The sequence below is a fragment of the Haliotis rubra genome, unplaced genomic scaffold (genome assembly GCF_003918875.1).
Source record: "Haliotis rubra isolate DU_JTF1 unplaced genomic scaffold, ASM391887v1 Scf49, whole genome shotgun sequence".
In the NCBI taxonomy this organism is placed as follows: Eukaryota; Metazoa; Mollusca; class Gastropoda; order Lepetellida; family Haliotidae; genus Haliotis; species Haliotis rubra.
Window position 1 is genome coordinate 1,428,189 of NW_025767179.1, and position 27,014 is coordinate 1,455,202.

The following is a 27,014-nucleotide window of genomic DNA, read 5'->3' on the forward strand; positions in this document are numbered from 1 at the left end:
CATTATGTTATACGCTGTAAATTGTATCTGTATAATGAGCCAGTGGCTCCCCATACTGTCAATAAACTTATCTCATCTGATAATCCCTCCCTTGCAGTGCATCCCACCGGTTTTATTTTTGCATAACACGTAATATATTTACCACACCAGGCGTAAATTTACATAGTTGAGTACTTACCCCAGACACGAGTAATGACGTGACAAATGGGAACTTTTGTCAAGTAATCGGAGAGGTGTTACCCTAACATTTTATGCCCGTTATGAATATATTAACTGAGCATCAAGTGAATGATGACAAATAAACTGGTGTAGGTTTATACCAAAAACGTGGATCACAACAAGGGAGTAGTAACCGCTGTATTGCATGCAGTTTAGTTGCTTAATAATGAATGGTCGTTGTTATTTTGAAGATACGAACGGTTCTTGTTGCATAAACAATATGTACATGCATGTGTTATGTGTTAACGATATCAATTGTATGTACATATTTACCAAAGTGGAATCCTCGGTGAGGTAAGGTGAAACTGGGTTTTACGTCGTGCTTGAGAATATTTCGCTCATATGACGAAGTGCATGCGTGTGTATGTGTATGTGCGGCTGCTTGTACTAGCCCAGACTGAAGCTGGTTTTATAGTGCTAGCCCACTGAGATACCATGCAGCAGTGAAGCATGAATACCCCACTCAACCACATTATACTGACTCCGAGCCGACCAGTCCTTGTTGTACCCATTAATGCCGAGCGCCAGGCAGGGACCAACAAGTACCATATTTTAACATATGTTGGTATGACACGGTCGGGGATCGAACCCGCGACCTTCCGCTCTCCGGGCGGACGCTCTAACCACTACACCACGGAGGCGGTCTAAGTGGAATCTTAAATTATAGCAATAGCAAAATACATCAAAATACATGTTTTTGATATTACGATAAGTTCAACTGACATAATTTCATGACAGGATTAAATATCAAGGTATAAACCACAAAAATTGGATGAAAATCATCAGCCATCCTATCATCCGAGTACAGAAATTCCGAAAATTCTCGCACTATGAGCATACTTCATTAACATCAGACTAGAACCACCAAGGATATTACCACATAACGGCATTTAATGGGCACCCACGGTTCGGTTTGTCTGTTTCTTCAGGTCGAAGAATTAAAATCAACACGCGCCCTTTGTCCTTACAGACAGTAGCCCAGTCTCACGTTCGCCGACAAATCGTCTCATTACAGCTAATAAAACTTTCGTGGCAGTGGCAGACTGCCGGTTGAATGCAGCTTTGAGCTGGATAAGAACATTCCGAAGTATCGATATAGTTCAACTTTACAGGTGACTGACATCTGACGGCCAGACCCTTGAAGACTATCTATTCATCTGCAGATACGCCACGTTATTACATTATTCATAACAGCTGACTGCCTGGTTGACTGACGTGGTTGACAGTGCGTTGACACGGACGTGTCGGTAAATAAAGCATGGATAAGAACGACAGAGGGATTTGTGTTCGTTGAGCCATCTAATCCTGCGTTTTACAACGGACACACGTCTAACACACAGGCCCGCACTGCGGGTCAGAAAATCGATAAACTAGGCCCCGGTTTAGTATCAACACCCCCTATTATATAATACATAAAGGTTCATCACAGAAATACGGTGACATGATCGAAAACCGGACAATTACGCACACGAAAGACTATATCGTATTTTAAAGGTCTCACAAGTATCAAAAGCTTTTGTCCATATCTCGGATGTATGTAGGAGGCATATACATGCGCTTTCCGTGGGGATGCATTTCATGGGTTTTATTAAATATCCAAAGACCGAGTTGCTGTGCCGGAAGTATACAAAACTAGCTCGTCAGCGCTTGACTTCACTACCTCCGGCGATCTGATTGGCTAACACATTACACTGAATGAATGTTTTTTTTAAAAATATTTGTACTCGTTATTTAAATTTTTCTTACCAAGATAAAACATCAGAAAGTGACATCTTGGATGATAGACGTTTGAGTTTCCCTCTCATTTTCGCACGTGCATTTGTTGTCATTTTATTAACCAATTTGATTGCGCTGACGACCTAGTTTTGTACACTTCCGGCACAGCAACTCGGTCTTTGGCGATTTAATAAAACCCACGGAAAGCGCATGTATATGCCTCCTACATACATCGGAGATATGGACAAAAGCTTTTGATACTTGTGAGACCTTTAAAATACGATATAGTCATTGACGTGTGCGTAATTGTCCGGCTTTCGATCATGTCACCGTATTTCTGTGATGAACCTTTATGTATTATATAGTAGGGGGTGTTGATACTAAACCGGGGCCTAGTTTATCGATTTTCTGACCCGCAGTGCGGGCCTGTGGTCTAACCCTGATTAAACGACTTTTGTCTCATGTGGAAGAATTCTCTTCAGTCTGACTGAGTTATAAGCACTGAAGTGAACGATGAGTCTGTTGTTATTTAATAGCAGTCACTGTGAAAGCTGAACTCACGTACCTGCCGTTATCTACACCTTGTCACTGTGAAAGCTGAACTCACGTACCTGCCGTTATCTACACCTTGTCACTGTGAAAGCTGAACTCACGTACCTGCCGTTATCTACACCTTGTCACTGTGAAACCTGAACTCAGGTACCTGCCGTTATCTACACATTGTCACTGTGAAAGCTGAACACACGTACTTGCCGTTATCTACACCTTGTCACTGTGGTAGCTGAACACACGTACTTGCCGTTAGCTACACCTTGTCACTGTGATATATAATGTACATGACCTAGCCCCCCCCCAAAAACAAAAAAACAAAACATTCATTAGTTTCACCAGACTGAGTTTGTCTTTGTCATTGCTGAAACCCCGTAATTTGAAATGTTATCAAAATGCATAAACCCACTCACTCCAACTATATTTGAGTCACTTTGAATGTGACTATACGTGAGACATATGGCTACAACACACAAGGAACCTGTAAGTCAATCTGTGTCAGGTACATACCGGCCGGTCCTAGCGCAGCAGCGAGGAGACAGAAACAAAACACACACGTCAGGTCCATCCCGCCCAGTCTGCACACAGGGGTCTTGTCGTGTCGTCAACACACAAGACAGGTCGCAATGAAACATACACAGATGGCGTTACGAGCGCACGCCGTCACATTGAGGAAACGTCGACAGGTTGAGCCCTTTCAGCTGAGGAAGTAGTGAATCTTAATGTCATCAGTGTGTGTTTATTCCCTGAAAAATCGAGGTGTGAGTTAATGTGAATATCCTATAAGTGTGTTTATTCCCTGAAAATCCCGGGTTGAGTGACTGTGAATATCCTAAGTGTGTTTATTCCCTGAAAATCCCCGTTTGCGCGACTGTGAATATCCGATAAGTGTGCATCTGTACCAGTACATCTCAGCAAGGGTCAGAGGGTACACCAGCCTTCATTCGAAAAGGCAAATAGTTTATTTTATCCGTTTATAAATGCATTACACAGTCGATCGAGGCAAGTCTTTACTTTTGTAGTAACAAAGTATACGTGATAGGAACCTGGTCACCTACTAACACCATATACAGCTTAACGTCGGTCAGCTATACTGTGTGATGGAGGTGTACGACAGTCCCTCCAACAACGGCCCGACTTTTCTTACGGAAGTCTTTTTAAAATCACTTGACGACAATGCTCAAAACCGAGCTCTCGTTGTTTTCAAAGTCATCTAAGTGAACGAGCCTTTACTGAGTTACCAGGTGTACTTTCGCAAACTAGATTAAAGATGAGTGGGTGGGTGGGTGGGTGAGTGGGTTGGTGAGTGAGTGAGTGAGTGGATGGGTGAATGAGTGAGTGGGTGAGTGAGTGAGTGAGTGGATGAGTGGGTGGGTGGGTGAATGAGTGAGTGGGTGAGTGAGTGAGTGAGTGGATGAGTGGGTGTGTTGGTGGGAGTGTGAGTGAGTGGGTGAGCGAGCGAGTTTAGTTTTACGCCGCATATTCCAGCTATATGGCGGCGGTCTGAAAATAATCTGGACCAGACAATCCAGTGATCAACAGCATGTGCATCGATCCACGAAAATTGGGATACGATGTCAACCAAGTCAGCGAGCCTGACCACCCGATCCCGTTAGTCGCCTGTTACAACAAGCATGGGTTACTGAAGATCAATTCTAACCCGGATCTTCACGGGTAAAGATGTGAGAACAGTGATACACAATATGACTGTAAGCGTTTATTATCGATTCTGTATACTGTTATCGGTTAAAACTTTGATACTGATATAACATATTCTGCCTCAGACCAATGGCGCATCCTTCATTGTATAACAAATGATTGTCCTCACATTCTGAGCGTCACAGAAAATTAAGTTAACAAGTGGCAGCTGAGCTAAAATACAAGCAGGAGCGATGACACAACTTTGAGATGCAATCACAGCTTAGTGTTGTCTATTGGTCCCATATATTTGCCTGTTAGAAATGTCACGTGTATATCCTGGAGTTCACATACGCGTTACATCGTGCATGCAAAGAACAAGTTTGTGAAAATTGAGTAAACTGAGTGAAAACATGCTTCTCATTCGTTGGTGAGCCTAACCCTCTGCCTGCTGTGGGCTTCTCGTTATGAGTGATATAATATATGAGAAACTAGCTTTGCTCTTGTCAGAAAGCATTTGACGGAAATCCAGGATGTAATAAGCGTATGCCTATTAAACAGTGAGAGATACAACATGTATACTATTCACAAACTAAGATACATTGATAAAAACCTAGAGCTCCTACTATAATGTTTTCACTATCTTTGATTTCAAAGTTGATCACGGAACGGTTGCAATACACCTCCATGAAAAACTATCATTTAACAATGTGCTTTATCTCTAGATATCTTTGACTTTGTCAAGAACATAGGCTATGGTGGCTTGCTGTAGACAGACCAGTCTAACGCTTAGTCTCTGAATATAATTATATAATTTTGACAGTAATAAATAAACCCACTGGAATTGACAAGGAGCCCCGGTGAGATGGGAGACTCAGAACCTGACGAAATCTAGACTTGCTTCATTTAGAATGTTCCGTCATTCTATTCACGTCCTGTATGTGAATCTGGCTACGCGATATCTTCGCATCATGACCCAGATTAAAGCATTCCCTCATCTGTAACATGATTGAATGGCTATCCGCATTACAAGTGACGCGGTCATGTGCTGCTGAGAAATCCCCGTGACGTCATTGGGAAACACCCCCGCTTTTCAAACACAAATACTCACGTTTAGAACTGTCAGGTGTACGAAAGCTATTTCAGCCTTGATTAAACTATGCGACAGTTTACGATAGTTGAAAAAGTCTTAAACGTAAGATATGTTAAATCGTAACTGAGACCGTTTCGAAAATCAAAGCCAATCGGCTCACCTCATACGTAAAGTCAGTCTCTCAAATAGCATGGGTTACAGTTTCCACTATCACCGGTTCACGAGTCGCCAGCATACAGATTATGGTGACGTTAAGCAGTGGGTTCATGTTGTGATCTGCACATATGCGAGGTTCTTGTCATCTCTTCACATCGCTCAGATGCTAGTGATGGAGCTGTCGAAGGGGAAGCTGTATCGGCGGTGAACGGGCCACACACGGCAGGGAGGGAACGCGGAAGTGTCAGCTATCTCGGCATCGGTACAACGCTGACGTTCCAAACAGGCTGGTGAGATTAATTGCTGTGCTGAGAAGCATGGGATTGTATCGATCGAGCTGGGAGAGTGAAGTGTATACAATCTCGCTCACGACTTCTGTGTGTGTGTGTGCGTGTGTCTGTCTGTGTGTGTGTGTGTGTGTGTGTTGCTGTGGTTGTGGCTGTTGATGTGGATGGAATTAATGCCCCTTTTAAAGTACTTGCTCATTGACATACCGTGAGGTAGTTTAACACTGTTGTCTCACTCAGAGACGCAGCACACTGATTCCGATCCGTCATTGTATAGTCTCTTAATCCAAAGCTGTGTTCCTATGGGATCCGATACCAACCTGTAACTCTGCCAGATCCTGAAATAAAACTATCGTGCTTTCAAATGTTTACGCACATTAGTTTCCATACAATTTACCTCAACCCGGGATCCTATTTAATACGGTTCTACTAAAACTGTCTCCAAATAACGTCTTTTTCCAAATTTGAACGGATTTTAACCGAAAACAAAAAAACTAGTCTGGTTAAAAATAGCAACAGTGTTTGAGGCAGGGATAACGATGTTCGTTTGTTGACTAAAGATGTTTTCAATGGGAAACATTCCTGGAGTTGCGCCCCTTTGTTCGCTCGGAGCGCTGCGGTAGTTACGGTCCAACAGGTTGACATTGGAATATGGGCACGTCGGCCAATCCTAAAGTTTAGTCGAAATTAAACATGTTTGTTTCTCTGTGATTCTAATGTCACGATTTACGGAAGATGGGAGTTTCCCTGACTGATGACTGAGCTCAAATCACGAAGAACTGTGGGCGAAAAATACCCCCTAATAGAACGGTAGTTGGTACACGATATAATTTTACACCCTGTGTAACTTCGATTTAAACCTCATCAAAACGAAATTGCGAAGTAGTTAAATATTTTATCAGGGGATATTACCTGATTTCAAAGTGTCTATCCAACAAAAAACGTAGAATACCTCTCGCATGGTCAGAATATGTCACAAAACTTAATATCCTTACATTCATTGCAGGAAAGTTACTTTTGTTGGGCCATTGCCAAGTTAAAAATGCGGTTTTCATCTTCATGTGAGCGGGTGCAATTTAACCCTCGAAGAGTTCTGTTGTTTCCGTGACAGAACCCAGGAGAGCACTGCGTTAAAAGTCATTAGTTCAAGAGCTCATCGAGCAAATGAATGATTATTGTATATACTTTCCAATCTAGTTTTGTAAATATAATGGACCATTTTTTTATACGGACGCCGTTGTCTCTGGTTGCATCGTCCGCATTACAAGAATTCCGGATAAGCGATAATTTTGTCCGGTGATAAATTCCTTTCTACGTGCACAATCAATACCATTCAGAAAACAAAATTTCAGATGTAAGCAGTGGTGTGTGGGAGTTACTTCAGTTAGATGCTTTGGTATTAAGGTGTAGGCTGGAATCTCCTATGACAGCATAGAATACATCAGCACAATACAGAACATTTAATGGTTATTTAGACTACATAAGCGGCAGGAACATGCTTCTGTCACTACATTACAAGACAAGCAGTTTTGTAAGATAAAATTTCACCCTGGACACACAGTTTAACCCTGTCGTGGAATCATGACTGTTACTGCTACGTGAATATTATTATTGACGCAGCTGCTATTACCACAGTCTGTTATACAGACCCTGAAACAAATATACCCAATGTAGCCCATGCAAGTCTAGAAGTTTTGGCACATTTTCCGATAATGAAGAAGGTATCCGGGGCCTTTTTATAGTAATATACTATTTTAATGTAAAGACTTTTCTTCTGTAAAATATGTTCATTTCAGAGACTAGCTGTTAATCTACTATTACCATTGCTGATATATTTTAGACTACCTTTGTAACAGTACTGCTTCTGATTTGTGTACCTCCATTCTGCTGGGTACTGCCTTTTGTAACTAGTTAGTTATCATTTGTATTGATCTGTAAACTTAGTCCAGTTCATAAATACAACCGTTAATTGTTCAACATGTCTTGTAGTTTGTTGGTTTCACATTGCGTACAGGTTTCTGGGTTGATGTATTGTTTCAGTATTAAATTAGTATCATTTATAAACTACTACGTCTCACACATACGCAACCACCCGTGTACTCCCTTTTGCCTTTGTTTAGACAGTGCTTCTGGACTTGGGACAGGTATGCCGGCCGCACGTGGTAAAGCGTCCGCTGCTGCAGCAGGGGGCCTCCTTATCATCATCTACTGCTGCGGCCTCGCCTACGACACGTGGATGGTCGCATATGAGCGAATGAGCAAGCGACGAAGTCGAGTCATAGCTAATGTTGGATTATTCAGTGCGTGTGGTTATGATATTAATCTTCAGGTAAGCAAATACTCTTGGTAATGATTATCATTGTTGTATCTATAGTGGCATTTTCTCATTTGATGGCACGTCGTCATGAGTTTGATATGTACGAGGTCGATCAAAATGTAGAAAACCTAGAAAATGACACAAATGCAGCTGTTTTTATGTTTTATTTTTCTACATATCATCTGTCAACCTCTAGCAAACTGGTTTTGCTATGTTTCAGTCTCACGATCCCCGTTTTGTTTGACCTTAAAAAAAACATCCCCCGACTATACATCAAGCAATCCAAATCTTTGACTGTTGCTTTTGACGGGAAGTCATCCAATACTATCCTGAACATATTTTATATGATATTATAATACCATTATCCAAGAGGTACCAAATTTTGTTAGAAATATTATACCTCAATGTGTAGTGATGACTAATAACTCGTTAACCACATTACCCACATATGTGAAATCTTGGATATGGCTTTGCTAATGATTCATTCAAAATAAAATTGAAGCAAACATTGGACATCGACGTTAGGCCGAGTACTTTTAATCGACCCTCATACATAAGTTCTGACTGTGATTTGTGGTCTGTCGTCGCCATATAGCTGTTCATTGACTGTTTTTCAACTGTTTGTGTGCTCGCTAGCGCTGCAGACGGATCTGAGGACATCCTATTGCAATCACAAGTCACTTCGAAACGAACTTCCGTGCATTTGAAAAACCAATGACTATCAGTAACAAAAAGTGGACATTGACCAATCACAGAGCGATTTACTCGACCTTTACGGCGCTAGAATGAAAACTGGCTACTTCCGGTCCTTTCCAAAATACTGCTTCGAAATATTATTGGGTCTCGATTGAATTGTATATTTTTACCATACAAGAAAATATACAATTCTGGAATGTGTAACAGATGGCCGTAATGGTTTCACAGATTCCCCGCGTGCTGTGAATAGTCTCTTCTGTTTTAAATGTTTACTGAAGCCATAGATGGCTGGCGAGAGATAGCCGAAATACCCCAAGGTTGCACAAGTGGCTGTAGCAAGCATTACTACCTGATTTAAAAGCGAAAGAGTCACTGTTTTCTTGACATTGGTAAGTGGCCTGCATTTCCCCACAATTTAGCTGAACTGAAATACTGCGCCATTAAACCTACTTTACTCCCCGGACCGGTAGTGTCCGCACATTGCTATATAGCGCAAGATCCAGTGCTCACTCACTCAATCAATCCATCAGCCAATCATTCCTTGAGACCACGCTGAAAGTTATGTGAGCTTGTGCCATGTATGTCTTGTCCGGCGTCAGTCATTTGTCTCCTCAGAAACCACAGGACCAGTGAAGCTCCAACTTTACATACATACATACCAATTTGTTAAAGTGGTTTCAATCCAATTTTCGACATGGCCGGCATGTTGGAAGCGGGAACCCCCTAATGGCATTACTATCCATTTTCTATCAAATCTAAGGAGTTAGCAGTGGGGTCAGCGCTATGTGTGCTTGATTTCTTACACATTTTACAATTACTGTTGTTGTTTAACACTGCAGGAAATAATATTCCTGCTATATGGCGGCGGTCTGTAAATAATTGGGTCTGGTCCAATGTGGCAATAACGTTTCGAGTGAGTGAGTTATTATTTAACGTCACATCGGCAATATGTCAGCCATATCGTGACGAGAAGACATGTGACACCGAAATGGAAGAGATGTATACTATAAAAACCTGTCGACGAAGGACAGTAAAACAACTAGAATATCACAATTACAACTAAAACTAGTGTGGAAAATTAAAGATAATAGCACTATTTGGACAATACAATATAAAAACTGGCTGTAGATCGCCAACAACTGAAGGTAGATCACCATACTAGGGACCATGGGAATAACGTTTATAACTTATTCTCACCGCTGATGACACTTGTATATGTTCAAGAGGTTCGAATACCATTTTAACTACTGCCACTCAAGGAGCCATATGTAAAATGTCATATTTGTTCAAAATATAATGATATTGGCGGAGTTAGTCGAGTTCCGTCTTTGCGACACAAACCATACAAAACAACCAGGAGTGACTTCTGTCTAAGGGGTCCGCCAGAAAAGTATAAGGCCGTCCGTATTTTTGTCTGGGTTTCTCATCTCCCGACCGACCCACATTTTCCATCCGACGGAACAAAAAATTATTTTTTTTATTTTACAAAATGTCGCCGACAGCAATAATTTCAGCCCGATCAAACGAAAAATGTGTCTTAAAAGTCAGCTTTAAAAAAAATATAAGATTTTGAAAAGTCTCTCAAGCATCTAAATGGGCGATCTTTTTTAGCCCTTATGTCATTTGAGGCCCGGAGTGCACTTTGATGGTATGCCAAAACTATATTTCTTTATATAAATGTTCAGTATTCAATGTATTCCTGAAAATTACAATACTGATTGCTGTGAAAAAGTTTCAATTTTATTATTTTGAAATAATAACCATTAATTTAAGAAAGCAAATATTTGTATAGTAACCGCTATGCCGGGCCTTTGAGGCCCGGTCACCCCCCTCAGCTTTCAGTCAACACCACTTGATAAAGCTTCCTTATGACTGTGGGGCGGTGGGGTCACGCCGAATACCCGGGTTCGATTCCCCACATGGGTACAATGTGTAAAGCCCATTTCTGGTGTCCCCTGTCGTGATATTGCTGGAATATAGCTAAAAGCGGCGTAAAACCATACTCACTCACTTCTTATGAATACATTGCATAGTAATTGCCAGTCAAAGATGAGTGAGTGAGTGAGTTAAAATCTAAAGTGACATCGGCATTATTTCAGCCATATCGTGCTTATGAGAGTTGCATATATCAAGCATAAGATTAGACAATATAAATATATGTCGCCAAAGGACAGTAAGATAACTAGACTATAACAGATTAAGACCTAAAACTAGCAATTTATCATAAAACAGTACACTATACAAATGGGCTATAGATCGCCAACAACTAGATCACCATACTAGAGACCATGGGGACTTACTGTACTTTTGCTACCTGCATGGACTCTAGCTGGATGCATACCAACCCTTCAGATGTTAGCGATTTTGAGCAAATTAGCCATGAATTAAACGAACACATATTCTACGATTAGTTCGAATAATTAGACCTCGAATGACGTGTTGTTACGTTCCCTCTCAGGGGGACAATTATTTTACACTACTTCAACCCCCCTTGAGGGTACATCCACAAATAACCTCAGTTATCAATGTATTCGACCATACATTAAAATAAGTTAGTATATACAAAACATATATATCGATATTTGTGAAGCAACTGAATTTCTTTTAAAAAGCCTATAATTAAATGAGACTTTATGCTAAAATGATCCTTCATAGTTGAAACTTTGACATATTTATCCCTTGTGATGGAAAAATCCCAGTCAAAGATGAATCGTCGAGCAAGTTTGAGAAGAAGTTTTGCTACAACCTGCTGCTGCAGATGATGATGGTGGTGGTGCTGATGCAGTACCTTCTGACAGACGGAGTTTGAACCGTCCTCTGAAGAAAGTGTTAGTGACAGCAGTGACTGTTCTGATGGTGAAGAAGAACATCTTTCCACTGACACAAACAGTGAGCAGTATGTAGGTAAAGATTGAACAGTCTGGTCATCAATATCGCCGCCCCAATCACGTATAGAAGCACGAAATATCATCTCAGGTCCACTGCAGAAAAGCATCACTTGTGACCATATTGCACAGGAAGTGGATGCCTTTAACCTTTACCTTTCTTAGTCTGTCATCGACCAGATAGTCCAGCATACAAATACTGATGGGAACCGACTTTTGCAAGCCAGGAAAGGAACCTGGAGAGATACAGATGCGATGGAAGTTCGTGCTTTTATTGGAATGCTACTCGCACTGGGCATCATGAAGCAGAACATGCTGGACATTGATGTTCTCTGGAGCAAGACTTATGGCATTCCTATCATCAAGGCTATAATGTCAAGAAGGAGGGTCCAGCATTTGGTAACTGCTCTCCGTTTTGATGACATGACAACTAGATCTCAACGCAACGGAAAAAAAACTGGCAGCAATCCGTGATGTGTGGGAAGTATTCCAGCTATCACTCATGCGTTATTATTCTCCTGGAGCCAGTCTAACTTTGCACAGATACTCTTTTACCCAGTACATGCCAATGAAGCCAGCCATATATGGTTTGAAATTGTTTTGGATCGTAGAATCTGGATCATTTTAGCCAGTCAGATGCATTCCCTATCTTGGAAAGGAGGGCAAAGACAGATAGGTGATGTTGGGCAGACAGAAAACTCTGGACTTGTGTAGACCTTTCATTCGGACAAAAATAGAAATTTTACAATTGACAACTTTTTCACCGATATGGCTGTTGCAACAGAGCTACTGTCAAATGGGATAACCATTGTGGGCACTGTCAGCCACTGTCAGACAATGAAGGAGAATGTGCATTAGCCCTCTGGAGCAGTAAGGCTACAGTAAAATAGGAGAAGATATGATGATTTTTAGATTTTTGACGAAAGGCTGGTAAATGCACTTGCATTAAGTTATTTCAGCAAAAGAATTAAAATCTTTCCTTTTATCCCTCAAACTTCGAATGGAAATTCTGCATTCTGAATGCAGGTGAGTATGAAGAATCACCCAGTACGAATGCAGACCTCCATATATTATAGGCTCACAGGCCCACTTGGCGGTAATGGATATGGAAAAAGCTTGGTGGGATAAGGGTTAATTTATCTTCCCTTCACTAATCCGCTTGGAGCGCTGATCCGGACAGTCCAACCTTAAACTGACAGCGCATGTGTTATGCGCGATGGGAGCTGTACCTGTTACTAAGCACTTAGAGACAGTTAACCAGTATAGCCTTCACCATCACCGGTAACGTTCACGCTGGTGCATATGGACAGTATATCTTTTCCCTTGACCGATGATATATCGAGTGTTATGTCCTGAAATATTTGTTCCGTGATTTCATGATACACCGGGGATAGCCATGACTGCCTCAAATCTATATCGTATTAATTAAGCCGATCAGGCTGCATTCATGTAATTCAGTACGGCCGGGAGCTGATGCGGTGCGCGAAATGTGAAAGCACTGAACATTATGCAGTGTGTGAATTTCGTCGTGAATTTTATCTGATTTGATTGTGCGTGTGTACTTTAATATTACATTACACATGCATGACTTTATTCAGTCATTGTAAATAAGTATTATCTGTTAAATTTGCAAAAATATAAATAATGCATACACATATCTGCATGGAATGATTGTGGGGTTTAATTCAAATTGATGTTATCAAAAACATATTTCATTTTAAACACATTTTCTATGGTAAGTCCTAACAAACAGACATACGCTGAAGTATTCTTCAGAACTGTTGAATGAAAATCAGAATATCGAGCTATAACTAGAAAGTATATGTCTGTCATATGAAATATTATCAACATAATGTTACCAAAACATGAAGATACATATGTCATGTAATTCTAATTTAGGTATTGCACAATATGCCTTCAGTTTATAGGGATCCGGGTAGTCTATGTCATTTCCCCGCCATATAGCTGGAATATTGCTGAGTGCGGCGTAAAACTAAACTCACTCACGTACTGTGTCATTTCCCTGGATTCCTTATCTTATTTATTAATGGTTGTTGTAATCATATGTAATTAGGTGTATCATTCTGGTACCGATCATCTGTCAGTCAGATGGGCTGCCCACATTTTTGCAAGCGCCAGAAGTAAGGTCTATTTGGGCCCAACACATTAATTGAAATTGAACTATCATTAATATAAGTAGGCAACTGCAAATGTTTATATTTACCGTGGACAAAAAATGCATTCACTATCTAAATATTTGACAGGATCTTCTGCTTAATGATATGTATTAAAACATCAAGCAACCAAGTTTTGTTTTGAAAAAAAAAAAAATTTACACACACACAAATATGATGCTCGTTCAATAAAAAGCAGAAAATCAAACTGAAAAAGAAATGTTAAAACGATTGAAAAGCAATACATATATTTGGTTTAATGTTTCTACTGGACGACATATGCTTAGATTGTCTCATACTTGCATTTGCCTGATGCAGTAACGTACTCTAATATAGCCCTTTGGATTGAACCGTATAGGGTGTTGGGGCCCAATGTTGCAGCAAGGGAGAATGTATCGCTTTTCTCGAGCACGGCACTTCTAAGATTTTGTCGGATGTTAATATCACGGGGACACTCCAAAAGGTAGTGCTGAACTGTTTCAGGCGTCTTATCCCTGCATTGGACGCAAAGAGGTGATACTTCTTTATCAACAATACTTCTGTAGGCATTAAGTGCGCAGTGACCAAGATGAAGTCTAGTTAAAACAACTTCATCACGTCTCTTGCGACGGCGAATTTTACAACTTTGTATTACTAAAGGACAGAGTCTGTACATATGTCTTCCAGTAGATCCAACATCCCACAAGTTTTGCCATTGAATGGAGACCGACGTCCCAATGGAAAATTCGAAATCTCTTTGGCAACGCCTGAATTCAAAATTATCAACCTCATCCTTTAGCAATCCTGACTTGGCAAGATTATCCGCTGTTTCCCTACCTATCACTCTGTAACTCTCCATAAATTGTCTCCCTTTTTGTGTTATCCTTTTGAATGTTGCTGCCCTCAAATCGGGTCGTTCTACTACTGCAAGAAACTCCACCACGCACAACCAACTTGCATCCCACCATCCCCAGTACAGGGATAATGACACGCGGTCCTTGTTGTGAAATCGTTAACAAGGATAAGGAGCCCGATCCTTTGGCCTGCATGTACAGCCTTTTTCATGTATCTTTATAGGTTTTAGATGAGGCAATGCCAAAGGACTGCTTCAGTTTGCTCGTTGCTGGTGTGCCAGGTAAAAATTAATGCTGACAATGACGCATTAAAGAACATAATACATAATTAATCGTTGGCCTGGCAACTGATGTTAATCACCCATTTAGCATATGACAGCTTTGCATTTTCCTACGGGAAGGTATGCTTGAATGAGTGAGTCAATATCGTTTTATGCCGCTTTTAACAATATTCAGGATTATCATTTGGTGGACACTAGAAATGGGCTTCATTGCACCCTTGTGCGGAGTCGAACCTGCGTCTTCAGAGTGACGAACGGACGCTTTAACCATTAGACTACCCTACCATTCCGGGTAGCCATGCATCTCCCACGTGTTGTTGTATACGTCTGGAGAGCTATATATGGATCTTAGTTTGCATTATTTCTTAAACCATAATCGACGAAAGTGCGCCTCAATCCTTTGATGAAGTGGAATATTCTTATCCATACTTGATGATCTATCCGAATCTCGTTCCTTCTTTACAGGCTGGGTGCGTGCAGTTCAGTTCTTTGCCATCATGTGTCTCGTACTGCTGTGTGTAGCATCAGTTATATGGTGCTGCATTATCCTCCTTGGGAAGCTAACAGAAACGAGGATAATCGTACCATTCTTTATTTTGTGGACCATTACAGGTAAACACCCCTCACCGTGCTTCCTCCTATCCTGAGGAAAGCCCGGCAAAATGAATTATGCCATTCCATTCAAACAAAGCATTCTCGCAATCAAAGATATATTAGAGTTAAACGTAAGTACATTTATCATTGTACTCATTGCAGGTTTAGACTGAAGTGTTAGATCACCTAGATCAAACAGCCTGTTAAATGTAGCTGTGTTAGTTTTACTTCCTTGGCGCAGGGGTCTGTTATTACATTTAGTCGTGCTAGAATCCTTTTATTTTGGGTTTGAATCCCCAATTTGAACGTGATAAACGCCAAATCTTCTACGAGCGTTCATCTAACATTACAGTGAAATCAGATAATATGACGGAAACACTGTTCATAGTGGAGTTACCTCCCCAACTGTTTTACTTCCAGGTCTATTCTCCTTAGTCCATCCGGTAGTCTTCGCTTGTAACATGCGACCTGGTGACCTGGTGACGGGGGATGAAGATTCGAAGTTCCCACATCGGTACACCTTTTACTGGGGGGCCTTCTACCTGCACTGTGTGGCGGCGGGATTTATGAACCTTTTCACTCTAATAGGACTGTGCTGCTTCTGTCTAGTAAAATATGGTTGAAATACTGCTGATGTGACTTACAATCTGAACTCACTCACTCTCGCACTGTCTAATAAAATGCTTGCAGAAGTATATGGAAGGCGAAGGTTGTAAACGATCTTCAAAGCCAGTTCTCATGATCGTGTCTCCTTATTTCCCAGTGTTTCACGTGTAAGTGACTCTGTTAGGGCAAGAGTAAGTTACCCACAAATTGTGTTCCCCAATGACTGTGTTCTTGTTCCGTGTCTATCTGTGGCACCCAGCTCGGGTAGAGGTATATTACCCAGAGCCAGGTCCTCAACCACCAGACTCCCAGGGCTGCCTTGTGTCACCCTGTTTAGGAAGAGGTCGGAAATTGCCTCCACCTCACGACTCTGATGTCCCAGTGGAGCATCTTTCTTTGGCAACCTGCCAAGGGAGAGGCCGGCATTAACTCAACGCCATGCATTGTCTGCAAGATTATAGGAGCCTAGAACAATGCTTGGTATTCGTAGCATAAGGCCGATTGTTATTCCTGGATGCGACAGATCCCATCTAATATGTGTGTATATGTTATCCTGTAAATACTTATACTATTGCAATTGCATTGCACTATTGAGACCATACTGCTCGGTGTAATTACGCATGCGGTCTTACGCATGTATTTCATTTCCATTACTGGACATGATTACAAAGTCTGATATGTCCTAGATTCATAGAAGAGGCGAGGAACTGATGTTGTCTCATGTTTATTTACAGGTTTATTATTTGTTTTTTGTTTGTTGAATGAATAATACTAATGAAATTATATTAATATAATAGTCCATTTGTGAAGCTGACAGGCCTCGGTGGGGTAGCCCAGTGGTTCAGGTATTTGGTTGTCACGCCGATGAAACGGGTTCGATTCACCACATGGGTATAGTATAACCAGAAATTATTGAGAATTTTAGGAATATGTTTAATTGGATTTGTAGTATAAACAACCTTGACCAGCTATCAAGTGCTTGGTTTCATTCAAGAGAGACATCTCCGTTAATCCTTTTTCATTAGTTTGTGAAGAGTCATCCCCCTTTGTTTACTTGCTAGCAGACGACATTTTCAGTGATCCTCAGTATGGATGATTTAGAGAAGAGGAAGTTGATTTTAGAGTATTATAACAAGGACATCAGATCAGCTAAAGTGATTTCAAGTAGAACAGACCCTTTGTCCACTGTTTATCGTGTTTTGAAAAATATTGCAAATGGATATGGCATTGAGCACCAGGGAGGCGCAGGTAGGCCCAGAAAATTGACTGTCGGTGACAGGAGGCGGCTTGGTATTCTTGTTTCTAAAAACAAACGAAGGAGTTTAGAAAACTTAAGGCTGGATATGATTGATAGAGGAACTGTGGCTGTCTGTAAGGAGACAATTAGAACTGAGCTGCATGCAATGGGTTGGCAGAAAAGTCGAGGAATTCCATCACCGATCATGAAACCTGAACAAAAGGAGAGAAGGTTGAACTGGTGCTTACAGCATAGAAATGTTAACTGGGACAATGTGATTTTCTCAGATGAAAGTTCTTTGTGGCTGTTTCCTAATACACTGAAATTCTGGACCAAACAAGCTGAAAAACCTTTGTATCAGCGCCCAAAGTACAGTTCGAAATTTAACGTGTGGGGTGGCATATCTGTGTTAGGGGCAACGCCCCTCTGTGTATTTGAAGGGAATATGAACAGTGAGCGGTACACAGATATTCTCGAGGGACATTTACTTCCATCTGCTCACGTGTTCTATGGACATTTTTGGATTTTCCAGCAGGACAACGATCCAAACTATCGTTCAAAGCATTCCCAGGCCTGGTTTCGGACCCAAAATATGACATTATTAGATAGGCCAAGCTATAGCCCTGACCTAAATCCAATAGAAAATGTTTTGGGACTTGTGAAGGAAAGTGTCAATAAGAAAAATCTGACAGATATTGCTGAAATGAAAGAAGAGGTGGTCCGATATTGGGACAGCATGGACCACGACTTCCTAACTTCTTTGATCAGTAGTATGCCCCGCCGCATTGAAGCCTGCATTGCTGCCCATGGTGACTTGACAAAATACTAACTGTTCACCTGTCTTTGAATCTGGAGTTATGTTCTGCTAATATTCACATTTAATGCGTGAATAATGAGTTAAAAAAATATAAAAAATTACAATCTTAAATTCTCAATAATTTCTGGTTGTACTGTACAATGTGTGAAGCCCATTTATTGTGTCCCCCGCCATGATATTGTTGGAATATTGCTAAAGCGGCGTAAAACTAAACTCACTCCACACTGTCAAGCCGACAGCTCCTCATTGAGCTTGTGCTCGACGCGGCACGTTACCCTGGTCACTGGACTGGAGTCTGCACCTTATTTTCAATTTCTGTGAGGGACTACACGATCAGCCGTGTTCTGTATTACTCCATGTTGTGATTTTTAGCATGTTGCAACAGTGCCATTGTATACTCGGAGGCCAAAGATACTGTGACACGAAATTCTTCCATGTGTAATTTTGTGAATGATTTTGTATTTGAACCAGAGAAAGAGTGTTAAAATGGTCGATGAAACGCAATCAAACAGTTGCTGTTCGAAGCGTGACAAATTCGAGAAAAGTGGTAAACAATGTCCACAACCAAAGGTTTATGATTTCCTCTCAATGCGGTTTGGTTCTGGAACGAGTTCGGAAATGACAGATTGAGAGTATACAGGTATGCTTCAGTCACGTAGATGGCAGCATGCTGGTGCTCATCGATTCAACGTCCACATAAACACCATTTTGCATGGGTCAAGGAAAACGAGCAAGTTAATGACCGTCCTGATAGTGCCCGTCAACCAGTAACGACCCCATGCCATGGATTCGAACTACGCACCTGTAACACAGAGTCCAGCCAGTAACCCTTACAGACCGTACCATACTTATCAACAAAGACATATCTGCGAGAACTCTTCGACGGGGGGTATACGCATCCTCGGCATCCATGCTCAGCCGCATGTGAAGACGCCAGAGCAGTGAGTCGACGTACCCAGTCGGCACATGAGTGCAGAAAAACTCTCTTCACAGACGAATCACGTTTCATTCTTCACCGAGCTGACGGCAAGACACCTGTCATCAGACACACAGGTGAACTTTACATCATGTGTTCTGGAAGGGGGCCGTTTGGGAGGTGAGGGCGTTATGATCTAGGTAGAGATAACAGCTTCAGCCAGAACGCCAATGATTGGGATCGAAGGGAACTTGAACGTTGTGAGGTACCAAGATGAGATTTTGCAAATACCCGCTTTACTGTTTTTGCTACAGAGTGGCCCTGGGGTGAAGTTTCAACACTGGAACGCCAGACACCACGTTGTTCGAGCTGTACAGTAGTTGCTTAATCAGAACAAAGCTAATGTGAATTGTCACCTACTGAACATGCCCTTGATGAAATGGAGCAACGTTTGACATCATCCAAATCCTCAAACAACGCTGCAGGAACTCCGCCAAATCCTTCCTCACGTGGAATGATCTTTCCCATACGGGGACACACATGCCACTACAGTACCGCGGACAAATGGAGCACTACAATGGATTAAGTAACTGTTACGCATTACAAGAGACATGGGGCACTACAGGGTGGGACACCATACTACTACAGAACAGGACAGCTAAATAGGGTACAACGACTCTCAGTATAAATAGAGATTCCACCTCACTATTCCGTGAAACGGGATCACGTGAGATGTGCGCATGCGCATAGCCACCAGTTTTGCTTGTGCTACCATTAGTCTACGTTCGTCGACTTTAGAAGAAATCACTCTAATTTGAGAACGTGAATCCCTCCAGTTGCTACGTACCACAACGCTGTTTGGTACCCAGAGAAACTTTTGCAGCTGACTAGATTGGGAGTTACACATACTCTGCAAAGGTAATTGACCAAGACGACCGCTGTCTCTAAGGCCAAAGTTCAAAATGGCGATGCCAGCGGCAGGCACTGATCCACCTGAAGAGACTGAACTTGTAAAGCCAGTGGCGTCGGTAGGAAAACCGAATCGCAAGAACATTTTTTGCAGTTGTGCACAGCGAGGAAAGCTCTAAATCAGGCACCCAGAACAGTCGTCAGGCAAGAGACAGAACTTCAACTTTGACCAAAGAAGCCAGTGCAACGGACAGTGTCAGGCCGTCTGCATCGGCTGGAAAAGCGAAGCGATGTCGGACAAACACATGGAGAAGTTACTTGGCGCTATACTGGAGACAGTTTGGTGCTGCTATGGTTGCTTTTAATGATATGTTGGGAGAATCGTCCGGAAAGTCACGGAAAGAGCCGAACATTTGTCAACAAACATCAAGCCGCCATGTTACCGGAAACGAGGACGGTGAAATCTCGTAAGATTCGGATCACGATTCTTACATTGAAATGGACTTGTTAGAAAGTGACATGTCACGTTATACAAACCCCGAATCCGAGAACATAACTGAGGAGTATGAATGTGTGAGTGTATGTGAACTAGTGGCAGATTTGAGGGATTTCTCCCTCGGAAAGTATACACGAGGATCTTGCCACCTCTATCGAGAACGGGCTTGTAAAAGCCCCAGTTCACGAGAAGTTGAAAGAAATTATGAACAGATACAAGCGGCCAACCAACTGCCGTACTTTACTGGTACCGAAAGCTAACGAGGAAATATGGACTGAGGCAAAGGCACAAAGAAGAACACAAGATGTACAGTACACACAGGGTTTTGTTTTTTACAGCAACTGTCCCGATCGTGCAGATGATGAATGACACCATGACCGCTATTGTAGCCACGAAAGAAGTTGATCCCAAGGCAATGCTGACAAAACCAAAAGATGCCTTTCGTTTGCTGATAGCAGCTTTGTATGACAAATCAGAAAAGAAGGGAAGCCTTCAAGCCAGATTTGAGTGGGCCATACAAAAGACTGTGCCAACCAAATGCTGTCGTTACTACAGCAAACGTGTTTGGGGATGAGTTAGGTAAGAAAATAGAGGACATTACTGACTCCAAACACTTAACGAGTAAACTTTCAGGTGAGAGGAACAAACTCCAAGGTGGAAAACATCGCCGTTTCGCACCATACCAGCGGCCCAATCAGCAGTCCAGCACTGCCTATGCACAGCGAGAGGGGAAAGCGAACAGAGGCACACCAATGGCTCCGGTCATCATGGTTCTCAAGGGAAATCTACCGCCCCTTTTTAGCCAATTGCTAATGAGATGAGATGTGATGCTGCCCCATTGTGGGCCATTCCAGTCTCCAGCATACCCACGGCGCGGAGACGCTGATTTTCAGTAAGCCCTGGCAGGACGTACAGGCAGTTTAGGTTGAAGTTAACGTATTTTCAACAAAATTCAAAGGTTAGAGAATAATCGTTCTTCAATTTTCAATATCAGGTTGTGAACTTCAGGTGTTCAATAGCATGCAAAAAGTTAGTAAGTTCAATGTGCACAAAGTGCACGTGCCACGCACGATACGTGACATCAAAATCCGTGCAAAGTGCTTTAGGGTTAGTTAGGGTTATTTTTATAAGTTTTCAACTAACTTTTATTTGATGCAATTTTATGTTATGCACAGTTACCTTTTCCGTTACTTTCTATATGGAAATTTAAAAAAATCCAAATTGAAAGTTAGCACCAAACAGGATATAAAATAACAACAACAAAATTTATTGCACGGCATTAATGTTCACTTTCAATCACTGTAAATGTAATCCTTGCTCCTAGGCACTAACTCATTTTCTTCTGTTTCCCAGGTGAAATCTGTAAAACAGCAAAATGTGAACATGCGCAGTGTGCAAGTAGGTATAAATATCAGGTTGTATTTTCCAGTCTTAGGTTGCACAGTGTAAATTCTAAATGCTTAAATCGAGCCACTGAGTCACTTGGCCAGTAAAATATTTGTTGTTGTTTTTTAAAAGAATGGACAGACGTCACACGAGATGAAAAACTTTGAAAGCTCTGTTTTCTTGGGCAACCAAACTGTTTCAATTTTCCTCCTACTTGGAGAGCAAAAGATGTGTTGTTTTACCTGTATTAATGTCTTAAGCAAATACACTGATTTTGCCTGAAATGAATTTATACAAACAAGAAATATTTCATGATCCCATCAATCCAAGAATTGCAAATACTAAAGATCTAGTTTCTTACACTTCTTCTCATGTTTCTGTGCAGGACAGGCATTCTGCCAGAAAAAAGGTTTCACGCATCGACATCTGTAATTATTAGAATTGTGGTTGTGACGACAGATACAGAACAACATTATGTTATTGTTAGGACATGTTGACATATTATAATATTCCCATGTGTAAGAACATTCGAAATTAATCGACCGTGAAATCCATTACGACATCGGATTTGTGAAAAAAGGAGATCGGCAATTTTGCAAAACTAATATACAACAAAAGAACAAAGGACCACTACAGTTGACACCAATAAACAGTAACAAGTGAAGGTGATTGAATAGTTAATTATAAAATATATTTTGCATTTTACGGGAATTTCAATCTGAAAATGGTAGTTTACCAACTTTTGCCCATTTTACCTCGATTCCTGCGATGCGACACGTTTCATCAAGGATGGATACAATTACAAATATTATGAACTCGATAAATATGACATTTCTTTAACAAAGACATTTAAAGTTACGAAATTGAACTATGTAATAAATTCCAGCATAGATAATTGGATCTATCAAAAGGATGGTAATAGATTTTCGGTATTTCGATGCATGTTATTTGTTTACCACCGTTGCCATGACTATTCATCCGATTGGTGATGTAACATTATAATGATTTTTGCTTTTAACTAATTAAACCTAATTTGTATAAAATGGGGAGCTTCAGTTTTTTTCTCTTCATCAAGGAAAATGGATATTGATCAAATTATATAAAAATGATTTCATTATGATAAAATTGTTAAACCGAATACCATTAACAATGACCATTATTTGGAGCTGTGTGTTTGAGAAATTTGGCGAAAAAGTGTTTTAATTCGCTGGCTTTTCATTTTAAGGTACATAAACTAATTAAAGGTTATATATTTAGAAAGCTGAGAAATAATTCATTCCATACATAATTCAAATGACACGTAAATACGACTTGCTGAATAACTATTGCAAGTTTTGGGGATGTCATTATGCTGTCCTCCTGTCGAATGAGTTCGACAGCAGCATTGACAGCACTTGCCTGGTATGAATAGACCTCACGGGGAACAATTTGTGTAGACACTGATTTCATGTAATTCACGGAGAGGTCTTGGATTTCTCCAGGTATATCAAAGTGTTACACCAGCTGCACATCCCCCCGTCCTCATTGCCAATCGTAAGTCATTTCCATGTATTTGCATGCGTTCAGATTCCTCAAGATATCGGAAAACCTGTTTCCATAAATAACTCTCAGAACCATCGGAATTCCTAACCGTGGCACCGTGTATACTCGGAGGCCAAAGTTATCGTGACACGGTGTGATTGTGATTGAAGGGAAGGTGGTGAGGTACCGAGACGAGATTTTGCAAATGGCCGCTTTACTGATTTTTGCAACACAGTTGCCTTGTGGCCTTGTGGCGAAGTTGCCTGACGGCCCGATTCAGATATTAGTGTAGCTCCAGAATGTACTCCCGGATGTAGTCAGTACTACCAATTACATTCCTAGAATTACCTCACACCGAGTGATCAGAGCGTGTGTTCCGGAACTACTATATGAACTTGCTGTACTTAGCCATATACTTCATGTCCTTGATGAGGTGCACATTATTGTAGACTAACACTTCATAAGTGTGACCTCCTATATATCCATTCCAGCAGAGTGCAATATGAAATCAGAATTACTATTATACACTGATCATTTGTTAAAATCATTCATCAAATACATGTATTAGCATCAATATTAAGTAAATTCAAGTTATCAAGTTATTTCTGTTTTGTCAAATAATTCTACATCATACATCCGAAACGTCGAGTTCCTCAAACATAGAAGCTGACATCCATAAATTCTAACCTTTATGTAATCACTTCTAAATGCCGTTCAAAGACACTGCATTTAGTTTGTTATAACCGTAGTGTTTCGTTATACGCATTTCGACTAAAATATAGAGCAGGTAGTCTGGGATAAAAAATGTTCGTTATATCCGTCAATTCGTTATAGACGTGGTTTCCTGGTATGTATTTATGTGTGTGCGCGTGTGCCTGTGCGTGTGTATATAATATACACTATACATGAACACTAGATATAGAATTCACATCTGCACTATGCTGGCAAAACAGGGCAGTGACTATTTTTTACTATTAACTATTTTGAAACTACAACGTCTCACACATGCGCAACCACCCATGTACTCCCTTTTACCTTTGTTTAGAAGGTACTTCTGGAATTGGGAGACTGAGGTATGCCGGTTGCACGTGGCAAGGCGTTCACTACTGCAGCACCGGCCCTCCTCATCCTTGTCTACTGCGTCGGCCTCGGCTACGACACGTGGGTGGTCGCATATGAGCAAACGAGCAAGAAACGAGGTCGAGTCATAGCTAATAGGGGATTATTCAAATCATGTGGTTATGATATCAATCTTCAGGTAAGCAAATACTCGTGGTAATGATTATTGTGTCTATAGTGACATGTTCTCACTGGCACCTGATCTTCGGTTTGATATTTACATACCCTCTGACTATGATTTTGATTTGTGGTTTGTCAGCGGCAAATGCGTCCTCGTTCACAATCTTCTCAGCGTCAGATCTGTGTACTCACCAGCATTGAAGATTGATCTTAGAACATCCTATTGCAATCACAGCTGGGTCACTTCAGAACGAACGTCCGTGAATTTGAACAACAATGGCTATCTGTACCAGTACGTGGACACTGACCAATCATAGAGCGATTTACTCGACCTTTACGGCGCTAGTGTAAAACTTGCGACTTCCGGTCCTTTCCAAAATTCTCCTTTGAAATTATATTATTGGGTCTCGATTGAATTTTATTTTTAACCTCACAAGAAAAATATGCAATTGTGGAATGTGTAACAGATGGCCGTAATTGTTTCACATGATGCTGTGTTGTGAATCGTCTCTTCGGTTTTAAATGTTTACTGAAGCCAGAGATTGCTGACGACTGACGAGAGACAGCAGTTAGTGTTGTCCGAAATACCCCGAGGTTGCACAGATCTTTCATTGGCTGTCGCAAGCACTACGACCTGATTTTATTGAGAATGTAATCGCTGGTTTCTTGAAAGTGGTAAATGTGTTAGACCTGCATTTCCCCATGATTTAGCTGAACCGAAATACTGTTCAAAGCGGCATTAAACCTAATTTACTCACTCACCGGACCGGCAGTGCCCACACATTGCCGTAGCGCTCAATCAGGTGCTAACTCACTCACTCAATCAGCCAATCACTCCCTGAGACCACGCTGAAAGTTATGTGAGCTTATGCCATGTTGTATGTCTTGTCCGGCGTCAGTCATCTGTCCTGCACTGTGTCTTCAGAAACCACTGGACCAATGAAGTTGAAGCGTCACATACTTGTCCCCGCTAAATAAGGCATCCCAATTTGTTCAAGCGGTTTCAATCCGGAATCTCTTCGGGGCATTAATAACCATTTGCTATCAAATCTAATTTAATGTGGTGTGTGATTAGTTAGCATTGGGGTTAACATGTTAACATATGTTCGACTTCTTATTCACTGTTACAGTTTTAGTTTAACACTCACTGCATGAAGCAATATTCTGACTATTTAACGGCGATATATAGTGATCGAATTAAGACAAGATTCAGTGAATGGTACAGTGCATGAGCAGTGATTTACATACTTAATAAACGATGGCATGCATCAACCACATGAGGCATCAGCCGCCTCTTGAAACAAGGATTGGTTCCTTTTGGTAGCACTGCGAATAGTTTGCTCTCAAACTCGCTCCACATGCTTTTCCATCTCTTTGAACACCATCTTTTCACCATCCAGTGAAGATCCAGGTTAGAATTGGTCTTCAGCAACTCGTGCTTGGCGTAAGAGGCGACTAACGGGATCGGGTGGTCAGGCTCGCTGACTTGATTGACACATGTCATCGCATCCCAAGTGCGTAGGTCGATGCTTATGTTCTTGTCACTGGATTGTCTGGTCCAAACTCGATTATTTACAGATCGCGGCCATATAGCTGGAATATTGCGGAGTGGGACGTTAAACAACAAGCAAGCAAGCAACAACGACAAGCAAGCAAGCAACAGCAACAACAACCACCATCATCATCCTCTTCTCACGGCCACCAGGACCAATGAAGGAATACCATTTCGTACTTATTCCCACTGCTGATGACACTTGTATTTGTTCAAGAAGTTCGAATACCATATTTAAAATCTATTTATGGCCAGTCATATTTGTTCAGAATGTAAGGACATTTGTGGAGTTATGGGTGTTCCGTCTTTGCCATACAAAACAATCAGGAGTGCCCTTCCGTCTGAGGCGCGGGAGAGATGGGCACGCCAGAAAAATATCATCGTAATCGAATCTCGTATCGTGGGTTTTATCAAAGTTGGTACACGTCAGAGACCCTTCTCACACTGGAACTCTCCATACGTTGTCTCCCTTTTTGTGTTGTCCTTTTGGATGTTGCTGCCCTCAAATCAGGTCATTCTACTACTGCAAAAGACACCACCACTCACACCCAACTTGCATCCCACCACCGCACCATCCCATCCCCCACCATCCCAAACACCCCACACATCATCCCCACCACCACACCATCCCACCATCTCACCACCCCCACTACCTCAGCAGCCCACCACCATCCCCACCATCGCACCATCCCAACCACCTCACCACCGCACCACCCAACATTCCACCACCATCCCACCCCACCATCATCCCCACCACCACACCATCCCACCACCATCCCACCACCTCACCACCATCCCCACCGCCACACAATAGGATTCTAGTTTGCATTGTTCGTTTTCAAAACATAATCCACGCAAGTGGGCCTCAATCCTTTGATAAGGTGAAATATTCTTATC

General features: G+C 41.5%; 2 protein-coding genes and 1 long non-coding RNA gene across 4 annotated transcripts; all 3 read left to right on the plus strand.

Annotated features, from left to right (window-relative positions):
- Positions 1-527: 527 nt before the first annotated feature.
- Positions 528-16,840, plus strand: LOC124291349. Its single transcript, XR_006902194.1, has 3 exons — positions 528-538; positions 1,649-1,655; positions 16,739-16,840. It is a non-coding gene; the product is annotated as an uncharacterized LOC124291349 (long non-coding RNA).
- Positions 5,407-16,389, plus strand: LOC124291348. Of its 2 annotated transcripts, none has more exons than XM_046728330.1 (5): positions 5,407-5,661; positions 7,803-7,987; positions 14,787-14,844; positions 15,310-15,456; positions 15,859-16,389. In XM_046728330.1, exons 2-5 carry the CDS (start codon positions 7,805-7,807, stop codon positions 16,059-16,061), a joined length of 591 nt encoding a protein of 196 aa, XP_046584286.1. In that variant the 5' UTR covers positions 5,407-5,661; positions 7,803-7,804; the 3' UTR covers positions 16,062-16,389. The 2 variants fall into 2 exon arrangements, with proteins under 2 accessions (XP_046584286.1, XP_046584284.1); XM_046728328.1 differs by having other exon boundaries at positions 5,408-5,661; positions 7,779-7,987.
- Positions 16,841-19,976: 3,136 nt separating the features above from the next.
- Positions 19,977-26,931, plus strand: LOC124291292 (cyclin-K-like). The gene is made up of 4 exons (XM_046728267.1): positions 19,977-20,042; positions 20,896-21,189; positions 21,773-21,817; positions 26,629-26,931. The coding sequence occupies exons 1-4, from the start codon at positions 19,977-19,979 to the stop codon at positions 26,929-26,931; spliced, it is 708 nt and encodes a 235-aa protein (XP_046584223.1).
- Positions 26,932-27,014: the final 83 nt, after the last annotated feature.

Bases quoted from the DNA above. Each gene is read 5' to 3' on its own strand.
- LOC124291348 (XM_046728330.1), top strand. From the start codon at position 7,805: ATGCCGGCCGCACGTGGTAAAGCGTCCGCTGCTGCAGCAGGGGGCCTC. The intron at 7,988-14,786 runs GTAAGCAAATAC...GTATCTTTATAG, and splicing joins GTTATGATATTAATCTTCAG to GTTTTAGATGAGGCAATGCC. The intron at 15,457-15,858 runs GTAAACACCCCT...TTTTACTTCCAG, and splicing joins TATTTTGTGGACCATTACAG to GTCTATTCTCCTTAGTCCAT.
- LOC124291292 (XM_046728267.1), top strand. From the start codon at position 19,977: ATGGCGATGCCAGCGGCAGGCACTGATCCACCTGAAGAGACTGAACTT. The intron at 20,043-20,895 runs GTAGGAAAACCG...ATGACAAATCAG, and splicing joins TTGTAAAGCCAGTGGCGTCG to AAAAGAAGGGAAGCCTTCAA. The intron at 21,818-26,628 runs GTAGGTATAAAT...CCCTCAAATCAG, and splicing joins TGAACATGCGCAGTGTGCAA to GTCATTCTACTACTGCAAAA.